This window comes from Hypomesus transpacificus, chromosome 10, assembly GCF_021917145.1.
Source record: "Hypomesus transpacificus isolate Combined female chromosome 10, fHypTra1, whole genome shotgun sequence".
Taxonomy (NCBI): Eukaryota; Metazoa; Chordata; class Actinopteri; order Osmeriformes; family Osmeridae; genus Hypomesus; species Hypomesus transpacificus.
This window is the reverse complement of record NC_061069.1, coordinates 13,520,866-13,532,896: the sequence shown is the minus strand read 5'-3', so window position 1 is coordinate 13,532,896 and position 12,031 is coordinate 13,520,866. Positions and strand designations below refer to the sequence as shown.

The 12,031-nt window shown below is 48.8% G+C and overlaps 1 protein-coding gene across 1 annotated transcript in view; it reads right to left on the bottom strand.

Annotated features, from left to right (window-relative positions):
- LOC124472588 (microtubule-associated serine/threonine-protein kinase 3-like) overlaps positions 1–12,031 on the bottom strand; it is a 27,898-nt gene extending 15,867 nt beyond the window's left edge. The window contains 11 exon segments of the mRNA XM_047027519.1: positions 2,739–2,794; positions 2,909–3,056; positions 4,651–4,752; positions 6,191–6,397; positions 6,984–7,059; positions 7,166–7,338; positions 7,696–7,774; positions 8,917–8,937; positions 9,767–9,839; positions 10,349–10,437; positions 11,576–12,031. Of these exon segments, the coding sequence (XP_046883475.1) occupies positions 2,739–2,794; positions 2,909–3,056; positions 4,651–4,752; positions 6,191–6,397; positions 6,984–7,059; positions 7,166–7,338; positions 7,696–7,774; positions 8,917–8,937; positions 9,767–9,839; positions 10,349–10,437; positions 11,576–11,670 (1,119 nt within the window). The 5' untranslated portion in view covers positions 11,671–12,031.

Here is a 12,031-nt window from a genome sequence, read left to right as displayed (position 1 = left end):
CTGTAGTGTCTGGTGTCTGTAGTGTCTGGTGTCTGTAGTGTCTGGAGCTGTGTCTGGTGTCTGTAGTGTCTGGTGTCTGTAGTGTCTGGTGTCTGGAGCTGTGTCTGGTGTCTGTAGTGTCTGGTGTCTGTAGTGTCTGGAGCTGTGTCTGGTGTCTGTAGTGTCTGGTGTCTGTAGTGTCTGTAGTGTCTGGTGTCTGTAGTGTCTGGTGTCTGGAGCTGTGTCTGGTGTCTGTAGTGTCTGGTGTCTGTAGTGTCTGGAACTGTGTCTGGTGTCTGTAGTGTCTGTAGTGTCTGGTGTCTGTAGTGTCTGGTGTCTGTAGTGTCTGGAGCTGTGTCTGGTGTCTGTAGTGTCTGGAGCTGTGTCTGGTGTCTGTAGTGTCTGGAGCTGTGTCTGGTGTCTGTAGTGTCTGGAGCTGTGTCTGGTGTCTGTAGTGTCTGGTGTCTGTAGTGTCTGGAGCTGTGTCTGGTGTCTGTAGTGTCTGGAGCTGTGTCTGGTTTCTGTAGTGTCTGGAGCTGTGTCTGGTGTCTGTAGTGTCTGGTGTCTGTAGTGTCTGGTGTCTGTAGTGTCTGGAGCTGTGTCTGGTGTCTGTAGTGTCTGGTGTCTGTAGTGTCTGTAGTGTCTGGAGCTGTGTCTGGTGTCTGTAGTGTCTGGTGTCTGTAGTGTCTGGTGTCTGTAGTGTCTGGAGCTGTGTCTGGTTTCTGTAGTGTCTGGAGCTGTGTCTGGTGTCTGTAGTGTCTGGTGTCTGTAGTGTCTGGTGTCTGTAGTGTCTGGTGTCTGTAGTGTCTGGAGCTGTGTCTGGTGTCTGTAGTGTCTGGTGTCTGTAGTGTCTGGTGTCTGTAGTGTCTGGTGTCTGTAGTGTCTGGAGCTGTGTCTGGTGTCTGTAGTGTCTGGTGTCTGTAGTGTCTGGTGTCTGTAGTGTCTGGAGCTGTGTCTGGTGTCTGTAGTGTCTGGTGTCTGTAGTGTCTGGTGTCTGTAGTGTCTGGTGTCTGTAGTGTCTGGAGCTGTGTCTGGTTTCTGTAGTGTCTGGAGCTGTGTCTGGTGTCTGTAGTGTCTGGTGTCTGTAGTGTCTGGTGTCTGTAGTGTCTGGAGCTGTGTCTGGTGTCTGTAGTGTCTGGTGTCTGTAGTGTCTGGTGTCTGTAGTGTCTGGTGTCTGGAGCTGTGTCTGGTGTCTGTAGTGTCTGGTGTCTGTAGTGTCTGGTGTCTGTAGTGTCTGGTGTCTGTAGTGTCTGGAGCTGTGTCTGGTGTCTGTAGTGTCTGGTGTCTGTAGTGTCTGGTGTCTGGAGCTGTGTCTGGTGTCTGTAGTGTCTGGTGTCTGTAGTGTCTGGAGCTGTGTCTGGTGTCTGTAGTGTCTGGTGTCTGTAGTGTCTGTAGTGTCTGGTGTCTGTAGTGTCTGGTGTCTGGAGCTGTGTCTGGTGTCTGTAGTGTCTGGTGTCTGTAGTGTCTGGAACTGTGTCTGGTGTCTGTAGTGTCTGTAGTGTCTGGTGTCTGTAGTGTCTGGTGTCTGTAGTGTCTGGAGCTGTGTCTGGTGTCTGTAGTGTCTGGAGCTGTGTCTGGTGTCTGTAGTGTCTGGAGCTGTGTCTGGTGTCTGTAGTGTCTGGTGTCTGTAGTGTCTGGAGCTGTGTCTGGTGTCTGTAGTGTCTGGAGCTGTGTCTGGTTTCTGTAGTGTCTGGAGCTGTGTCTGGTGTCTGTAGTGTCTGGTGTCTGTAGTGTCTGGTGTCTGTAGTGTCTGGAGCTGTGTCTGGTGTCTGTAGTGTCTGGTGTCTGTAGTGTCTGTAGTGTCTGGAGCTGTGTCTGGTGTCTGTAGTGTCTGGTGTCTGTAGTGTCTGGTGTCTGTAGTGTCTGGAGCTGTGTCTGGTTTCTGTAGTGTCTGGAGCTGTGTCTGGTGTCTGTAGTGTCTGGTGTCTGTAGTGTCTGGTGTCTGTAGTGTCTGGTGTCTGTAGTGTCTGGAGCTGTGTCTGGTGTCTGTAGTGTCTGGTGTCTGTAGTGTCTGGTGTCTGTAGTGTCTGGTGTCTGGAGCTGTGTCTGGTGTCTGTAGTGTCTGGTGTCTGTAGTGTCTGGTGTCTGTAGTGTCTGGTGTCTGTAGTGTCTGGAGCTGTGTCTGGTGTCTGTAGTGTCTGGTGTCTGTAGTGTCTGGTGTCTGGAGCTGTGTCTGGTGTCTGTAGTGTCTGGTGTCTGTAGTGTCTGGAGCTGTGTCTGGTGTCTGTAGTGTCTGGTGTCTGTAGTGTCTGTAGTGTCTGGTGTCTGTAGTGTCTGGTGTCTGGAGCTGTGTCTGGTGTCTGTAGTGTCTGGTGTCTGTAGTGTCTGGAGCTGTGTCTGGTGTCTGTAGTGTCTGGAGCTGTGTCTGGTGTCTGTAGTGTCTGTAGTGTCTGGTGTCTGTAGTGTCTGGTGTCTGTAGTGTCTGGAGCTGTGTCTGGTGTCTGTAGTGTCTGGAGCTGTGTCTGGTGTCTGTAGTGTCTGGTGTCTGTAGTGTCTGGTGTCTGTAGTGTCTGGAGCTGTGTCTGGTGTCTGTAGTGTCTGGAGCTGTGTCTGGTGTCTGTAGTGTCTGGAGCTGTGTCTGGTGTCTGTAGTGTCTGGTGTCTGTAGTGTCTGGTGTCTGTAGTGTCTGGAGCTGTGTCTGGTGTCTGTAGTGTCTGGAGCTGTGTCTGGTGTCTGTAGTGTCTGGAGCTGTGTCTGGTGTCTGTAGTGTCTGATGTCTGTAGTGTCTGGAGCTGTGTCTTGTGTCTGTAGTAGCGTACTTCTGTGCTGGCGTTGGGGGCGTGGCTGGAGCTGCTGTGTTCCAGGTGGACCACCTCTGTGGAGAGAGCAGGAGGTCAGAGAGGAGGAGAGGACGAGGAGGGGAAAAGAGGAGGTTAGTGAGGAGGTGAATGAGGAAAGGAGGATGTTAGTGAGGAGGAGGTTCGGTCACCTTCCAGGGGATCTCGGGTCAGGCCCAGCTGGCTGATGATGTAGCGAGGGATGTCAGCCTTGATGCCCTGGCCCTCCCTGGCCTGGCCCTCCCTGGCCTGGCCCTCTGCCGCCTCCAGACGCTGGTAGAACTCCTCAGGGTCAAACTCCTGCAGAGGAGCAGAGAACTGGTCTACAGGTGGTCTGCAGGTGGTCTGCAGGTGGTCTGCAGGTAGTCTAGAGGTGGTCTGCAGGTGGTCTAGAGGTGGTCTACGGGTGTCCTAGAGGTGGTCTAGAGGTGGTCTACAGGTGATCTACAGGTGGTCTGCGGGTGGTCTGCAAGTGGTCTAGAGGTGGTCTGCAGGTGGTCTAGAGGTGGTCTAGAGGTGGTCTACAGGTATGTAGGTAGGTATTTATACTGAAGAGTGATATTAACCAATTCAACTTGCTTGCATATGGAAATGTCAAAACCTCCCAGAATTTGCGATCAACTAAGTACTTATTACAGAAGTCCTGTTCACTTCCTGTATCTATGATATCTAAAGCAGGTAACACAAGTCAGTTGTGGCGTCAGTCTTTCAGTCAATAGCAGGGCTTAACCTCACCTCATCAGTCTTTCAGCCAATAGCAGGGCTTAACCTCACCTCATCAGTCTTTCAGCCAATAGCAGGGCTTAACCTTAGCCAATAATAGGGCACTCGAGCAAGCGTGCAGGTCATCAGTCTTTCAGCCAATAGCAGGGCTTAACCTCACCAGGCACTGGCGCAGGCGTGCAGGTCATCAGTCTTTCAGCCAATAACAGGGCTTATACCATGGCTTGGGTGAATACTCGATTCTGATTGGCTGCAGGGGTGTCCATATTCCGGTTATATATGGACACCTACTACGTAGTTGCAGCAAAACTGTCTATTCACCGTTCTAGATTATTGCGCTGGCTACATAGTATATGAGCCTGTACAAAGTGCCTGAATTAAGTAACCATAATAACAGGGACGCAGTCCTCCATTTACAAGCCGTGATTTACAATTTTGAAAGACTTTAACAAGCTGACATGTCATTACAACAATGAGTGACTTCAATATTTATTTTAACCTATCTGCAAAATGTTACTTTTCTGAATTTACTGTGTCAGTGTCACGTAACCGCTCATCTCACATCTCATTCGCTATTCACTTCGCTAGTCTGCTTCAGGCAGGCTGCAGCCAACACACAGTAGCCGCCACTCTACACAAGGCCAATTATTTTTTTCGTAAAAATCTTTACGAATCTTGCTAGCATAACGTTAGCTTTCGGGCTAATAGCTCAGCCAAAGGAAAGCCGGTGTTGGTTCTATGAGCTGAGCGGACTAGAAATATCAGAGTTGGCTATGGTTAAAAAACGTTTGATTTCTATTGCAAAACGCATGAAAACAAATTAATGTTTGTAAAAAAAAAAATATGTTGGCAAGTGACCATGGTATAAGAGGGATAATGCCCTTTGAGGTGGACAATATCACCTGATAATAGACTCTGCGGAAACAACCACATCCGCTGCGTGTCAGACGGTTCACGCCTCCGCATCGTCCATTATCAGGTGATATTGGACACTGCATCGTCCATTATCAGGTGATGTTGTACACCGCATCGTCCATTATCAGGTGATGTTGTACACCGCATCGTCCATTATCAGGTGATATTGGACACTGCATCGTCCATTATCAGGTGATATTGGACACTGCATCGTCCATTATCAGGTGATATTGGACACCTCGTCGGGCAACCTCACCAGACACTCGAGCAGCCGTGCAGGTCTGGAGATGATGATGAGTATCCTCTTCACCAGCTTGATGATGACGCTCACCTCCTCGCTGTCCGAGCGCTCGTACGCCTGGCAGGGGAAGGGCCGGGGGGAAGGGCCAGGACGTTAGCTTATCTGGAGTATGTTCACGTTTCATTAATTTGTCCAAAGACACAAACAAATAGTGCATGTAGAAATGACAGCAGCAGATTAAGGATCAGAAGTGCAGAATTCTACAAGTGTTTTGGTGGTCAGAGTCGAGGAACAGTCTGTATTTACCAGACACAATGCAAACAAAGAGTAGAGATGATGGAGGTCTATAGGAGCCTGGCTCTGCCCTCCTATGTACTCCCGCTCAATTTTCATTTAGCTTCTGTACTGCGTCTGGGCTTGAGGTATATTGGTCAGATGTCTCCGGTAAACTTTTACCGGTCCAATCAGCGAACAGAGGGAGTGGCTGACAACAATAATGTTGATGTTGTGCGCTAGTTTGAGATGTAGTTCCGTAATGGCGGTGGAGAAAGATGCGAGCGAAGCCATTCGGTCCGTTGTGGCAATGCTGCCAAATATCCAGAAGTTAAAGCCGGAGCAATAACAATCTCAGTGGTGAAGGAGGTGGCTAAGGCGAACGCTAGCGATTGGTTATGCCAGATCCAGAGTGGCTCTGGGGATTTACATTTTACATTTAGTCATTTAGTAGACGCTCTTATCCAGAGCGACTTACAGTAAGCACAGGGACATACCGCCGTGGCAAGGCCGGGAATTTGGCATGGCCGGGAATCAAACCAGCAACCTTCTGATTAATAGCCCGACCACTCAGCCTAGATTCAATAGTTTTAAACTTCAACAGAGTACCCGCCTTCAAGGAAGTTAACGCTTGTCAATGGATCGAGTCCAGACTCTCTGTACAAATGCAAGATATGAGAGTCTGGTTAGGACCAGGCTAGGTCTATAGAAGGGTACATTTATCAGAGAGAACATGGCCTCGGCATCTCTCCTATGGAACGGTTTGGGTTAGGGTAACAGATCATTATATAAGGGATCCTGCTGGATCATTATCCTGACATGCATTACAGGCTGGCAACACACCAGGGAACCAGCCACCACCACCGCCTCAGTGCAGTGTTCCAGTGTTCCAGTGTTCCAGTCATGAAAACACAGGCAACCTCCTGCCCTGATGATGTGCAGGGAATCATACAAAAACTGAATCTCCATCAGTTTCAGAAGATATTTATTGTGTTGTCCTCGAGTCTTGTTAAGAGTCTGTGAGTAGCATGCAACCAGACACTAACCAGAATACTCATAGACTACCCTAACCCTAACCCTCTCCAGACACTAAGATAGCCTATGGGTCTACACAGCCAACAGAAGCCAGTCTGCTGGCTGCAGTACTGAAGTGGAGGGTGGAGATGTATCTAGAGCATCTCTCTAAAGAGAAACAGGTGGAGATGGTTGGATGACATGTTTACTATTTGCTTGTTATTATGATCATGTTGATGAGGATGACGGTTGTTAAGAGGTGCCCTACCTCGTGCAGTAGCTTGTCCAGCTTCTCCTGCAGCTCCAGGAAGTACCTGGAAGAGATGAGGCCTCCATGGGCCGTGTCCAGGCAGTCTCTGACCAGCTCCACCAGCTGGTGCTGGATGAAGCCAAGCACACCGTCCGCTAGTGGCAACACCTCCCGTGAGCTCTCCTCCAGCACCGCCCGCAGACGAACCTCCATCTGCGCCGTGGCCTGAAACATAACTTTATTAACTTGACAGGCAGGCCTGACACACAACTTTATTGATCTGACAGGCTGGCCTGACAGCTGGCCACAGGGGAACAGAAGGAGATGTGGAGAGACAGGAAGGAGATGTGGAGAGACAGGAGGGAGATGTAGAGAGACAGGAAGGAGATGTGGAGAGACAGGAAGGAGATGTGGAGAAGCAGGAAGGAGATGTGTAGAAGCAGGAATAAGATGTGGAGAAGCAGGAATAAGATGTGGAGAAGCAGGAATGAGATGTGGAGAAGCAGGAATGAGATGTGGAGAAGCAGGAAGGAGATGTGGAGAGGCAGGAAGGAGATGTGGAGAGGCAGGAAGGAGATGTGGAGAGACAGGAAGGAGATGTGGAGAGACAGGAAGGAGATGTGGAGAGACAGGAAGGAGATGTGGAGAGGCAGGAAGGAGATGTGGAGAGGCAGGAAGGAGATGTGGAGAGGCAGGAAGGAGATGTGGAGAGACAGGAAGGAGATGTGGATAGACAGGAAGGAGATGTGGAGAGGCAGGAAGGAGATGTGGAGAACCAGGAAGGACATGTGGAGAGACTGGAAGTACACACCTTGGGGAAGCGCTCCTTGTACACGTGGTTCATCATGACAATCTCGTTATCAAATGAGCCACACGAGCGCCCGGGACTGAGAAACACAAAGAGCTTAAATTACTGTCCTGGATATTAAAGTCATTGTACTGAATGTTCTTGTATTATACGGTATTCTTGATAGTCCTGTATAATAAAGTTACCTGAGGCTGCGAGAGCGCAGTCTGGGGGGTGGGGCTGAGGTGGGGGGCGGGGCCGAGGACTCGTCATCAGCTACGCTCTCAGAGCTGCGGAAGTGCTTGAACAGGAAGTGGAGGTCGTCCACAGTCGGCTGGTGGGGAAGCTGGTGAAGAAGCTCCTGGGAGGAGGAAGAGGACTAGAGAAGAGGGGGAGGGGAGGGGTGGGGATTAAAGTCTGACTAACGGACAGTCAACCAGTCAGTCAACCTATCAACCAGTCAGCCAATCAACCAGCCAGTCAGCTCTGTGTTAGATGCTTCGCCCTGTCAGAGTTGCATGCTGGGAAATTGGACAGCAGAATGCCAGAGACTGCATGCCTCAAAGGGTGTGTGTTCTGTTTAGGGTGTGTGTGTGTTTTGGTCAGGGTGTTTTGTGTGCTCTGTTTAAACTGTGTGTGTTTTTTGGTCAGGGTGTTTGTGTGTGCTCTGTTTAAACTGTGTGTGTGTTCTGGTCAGGGTGTGTGTCCTGGATAGCGGAGCACCCTAGCTGCTTACAGACACTGAGGAGCTTGGGGGGTTGCTGCAGTAACCAGACGAGGGGACAGAGGCCACTGACCACCTCCTTCCATCCGCCCTGAAACACACAACACACAACATTACCACACCCTAACCCTGAAACACACAACATTACCACACACTAACCCTGAAACACACAACATTACCACACACTAACCCTGAAACACACAACATTACCACACCCTAACCCTGAAACACACAATATTACCACACCCTAACCTTAACCCTGAAACACACAATATTACCACACCCTAACCCTAACCCTGAAACACACAACATTACCACACACTAACCCTAACCCCGCAACACAAAAAACTACTAATCTACAACACACACAACATCGAGAACAACATCAACACATACAACATAAACATCAACATCAGTAAACATCAACATCAGTAAACATCAACATCAGTAAACATCAACATCAGTAAACAATGACAGACTTTCAGCATGCAGCGTCAATGACTGGAGGGGGAAGGAAATTTAAAACGTACGTGATTTAAAACGTCTCGATTTTCTAAGCGTAAAGGCTCAGCTACACCGAGTGTTTCTAAGCGTAAAGGCTCAGTTACACCGAGTGTTTCTAAGCGTAAAGGCTCAGCTACACCGAGTGTTTCTAAGCTTAAAGGCTCAGCTACACAGAGTGTTTCTGTTCTCACCCTCATGCATGAGTGGAAATGCACAACATGCAATAATTCGATTTTGAATATGTTGTTTTGGAAACAGTGTGTTTGGAAACAGTGTGTTTGGAAACAGAGTGTTTGGAAACAGTGTTTATAAATAGTGTTTTGCAGTTGGTGCAGTATGAATGAGAAAATAGTTTCATGGATTTTGGAGAATGTGGTAATTAAATGCATTTTGTGTGAAAGCAGTGAAAAATGATTCACAGTTTGGTCCACGAACACTTTTGTTTTGCTGACTGTGTGAAGAGTTTTGAAACGTGGCTTGACCAATGCATATAAGTCATCGAAAAAAACTGATCAATATATCTAAGTGTTCATGTGATTTTACACATCCCTAGTGTTCTAAAATACTAGGGATGTAATATGCATAATAATCGTGAAACCGTGATTATTCCTCAGACTATAACCTTACCATCAAAATCTATAATCGTTGCATCCCTATACCTGACTGTACATGTGACAGAGTCATGTGATGGAGTCATGTGACAGAGATCAGAAAGAGAGAAGACCTTACCTTTCAGTACGAGCCAGGTGGCTGGGAGAGGGGGAGGAAGATGGAAAGTGAGACAGACACCCTGAGACGCCCTGCTTTCTGTGGTGTGTGTATGTATTCATATCCCAATGGTATAATCCTCCTCCCTGTACCCCTCCTCCTCCTCCTGTACCCCTCCTCCTCCTCCTGTACCCCTCCTCCTCCTCCCTGTACCCCTCCTCCTCCTCCTGTACCCCTCCTCCTCCTCCTGTACCCCTCCTCCTCCTCCTGTACCCCTCCTTCTCCTCCCTGTACCCCTCCTCCTCCTCCTGTACCCCTCTTTCTCCTCCCTGTACCCCTCATCCTCCTCCCTGTACCCCTCCTCCTGTATGTCACTGCCAATACTTTTGGCCACAACTGTATACCTATGTTGAGTCATCTATATTGTGAGGTAAATTATCTACGTAGTTTTACAATACATATATGCTGTGTCATCTGTATAATTAAGTAGTGTATATATGTAGTACAGTGTATTAATGCTGAGTCATGGTGTCTGTATAATGAGATATGAGTTAATGCAGTGTCATGGTGTATTCAAGATGTGAATGCAGTGATCCGATTGGACGAGAGGCACTGATGAGTGAAAGCATAAATACTGCAGTGCAGCGCTGGTCAGGAGAGGGGAGGGAGGAGGGAGGACAAGGAGGGGGGGAGGGGGAGGAGGAGCTAGATGTGTGTGTGGAAGGCGAGGTGTGTGTGTGGAAGGCGAGATGTGTGTGTGTGTGTGTGTGTGTGTGTGGAAGGCGAGGTGTGTGTGTGTGTGTGTGTGTGTGTGTGTCTGTGTGTGTGGAAAGCGAGGTGTGTGTGTGTGTGGACAGGTGTGGGGTCTCACCTGCGAGCAAACTGGAAGTTAGCTGAGGTGGAGGTGGAGACATTTCTCGGGCTGTCCGATGGGCTGCTGCCAGCTGAAACACACACACACCCTGGATCAGTTCTACTGCACACACACACATCCTGGATCAGTTGTACTGCACACACACACACACACCCTGGATCAGTTCTACTGCACACACACGCACACAAAACATACACATACCATGATAATCAGAGGGCAGTTTAAATAGACAGCAACTTGTTTAATGAACCTCAACTTCAGGCCTGCAGCAACACCAGTAAATTACTGCCTGTGCACTCCAACACACACACACACACACACCAGGCCTATAGCAGCTGTACCACAGAATAGCTCTTTGACTGTCAGCTGCTGCAGAAACGGCTCATAACACAGCATCATGTGGTCAGATGTGTCTGGGGCTGTCTTTGTTTGTTTGTTTGTGAGAGTGTGTGTATGTGTGTGTGTCTGGGGCTGTCTGTGTGTGTGTTTGTGTGTGTGTGTGTGAGTCTTATCATCAGACTAACGAGTCTGCTGTATTTAATGTCTGTGGGGCGTGCGAGCACAGTGGAGACTGGGTACCTGTGGTGAGAGGAAGTGGAGAGAGGGGTCTGGAGAGAGTGGGTGAGGGAGTGCCAACCGCCAGGCTTCTCCTCTTGTTGTTACGGCAACTGTGGAGAACAAAGAGGAGAGATTAGACATCTGAATGGTAGGTCAGCTGACTGATCACCTGACTGGCCACTTGACAAAGCAGGAAGTTAAAACCAGGAGGTCCAACCTGGGTCCATATGTGAGGGAGGAGCCGTTTAGTGTTTAGTTTTTAGGAGTGACATTCAGCAACCATTTAGGGTTCTGTTGCTATAGGTAACGAGTTACCACAAGTCCCAGGAAGTCCAAACTCCTGCATTGTGATGATGTTGTTATCTGAACCTTGATGTATTCAACCTGAACCTTGTCCCTCTGTATGTCTGTCTGTCTCATTAAGGGTTAGGTTTGAGAGCTGGTAAGTCAGGATCGTCCAATCAGAGCGATGTTTAACTCTGGATGAGCTCAGATGATGACAGGCCCTGAAGGATCTGGGTCACCATGACACAAACATGTCAACAGAGACAGGAAGACAGATAGAAACCCCCAACCCCTCTAACCCCCTGCCGATTAGAGGCCAGCAAAGGCCCAGATCCTTGTAAAGCAGGCAGGGGTAGAGAGGCCACTGAAACAGCTGTGGAGAGCAGTGATGTCACACCCTCCACACTGTGTGACGGAGTGGATATCATGTATCAAGTACAAGAACGTACTGCTATTTTATAAACGGCTGGTCGCGCGTGCAGTCAAGCCTCTATTCATAACTAGGCCTACATAGATGAGATGCATTAGGACACTGTGTCCATTTAGCACCGCTGGACGTGACACACAATCTCCACAACAATACCGCACAGTCCGCCCCGCCACGTTCCTGAGTCGGAAACAAAAAGTGGCCGGATGTAGTCTGCGCGATGCGAAGTGAATGAGTGTGACCACAAGACGAGAAACGATGTTAATGATAAACAAACGCTGGCGTGTGTTTGTTTTAGTCCGAATGAATAGCCGGTCTATGAGCTCAATAATGATCAACACTTTGTTGTTCTAGCCGTTGAAACATCAGGGTCAGAGAATGACACAGTGGCTGCGACAGAAACAGATAGTGGGCTATCTGAGATTAGCTAGTATTTCGCATTATTTCACCTTCATTGTGATGTTCATTATGCTGTTGGCTCAACAATTTTGCCATATATCAGTCCAGAGACTTAAGTTTATGGAACATCAGGTTACCTTTTAGATCGTTTCATCATGGCCCCAGTTACAAAACTAGTTTTGTAGCTAGGCAAGACGGTCCAATAGTAATTCTGATCCGACATGATTGTCATGGGCGATGTGGGGTAAAACTTGGCCCGGGACGATAAGATAAAGTCTTTAAATGTTCGGAAACGTAGCTAGTCACAAATCCATCACAATGTCCTCGACGAGACGTCCCAGTCTGTCTCCCGCAGGATCGTCACAAACTGGCTCCATTTCCTTGATAGCTACACCGGTCGACTAAACAACCGCTAAAGCCATTGTCGTATTATTGAATTCCTCTGATACAACTAAACGTTTTCTCGTCTTTCAACGGACGCTAGCTTCTTTATCGCCATAAGGTTTCCAGTGATACAAAGTTTCCAGCGGCAGAGACAGCGCAGCGCTGTCAGCGGAGCGGAGGAGGGACGGAGGGGGGAAGTTGTCATATAG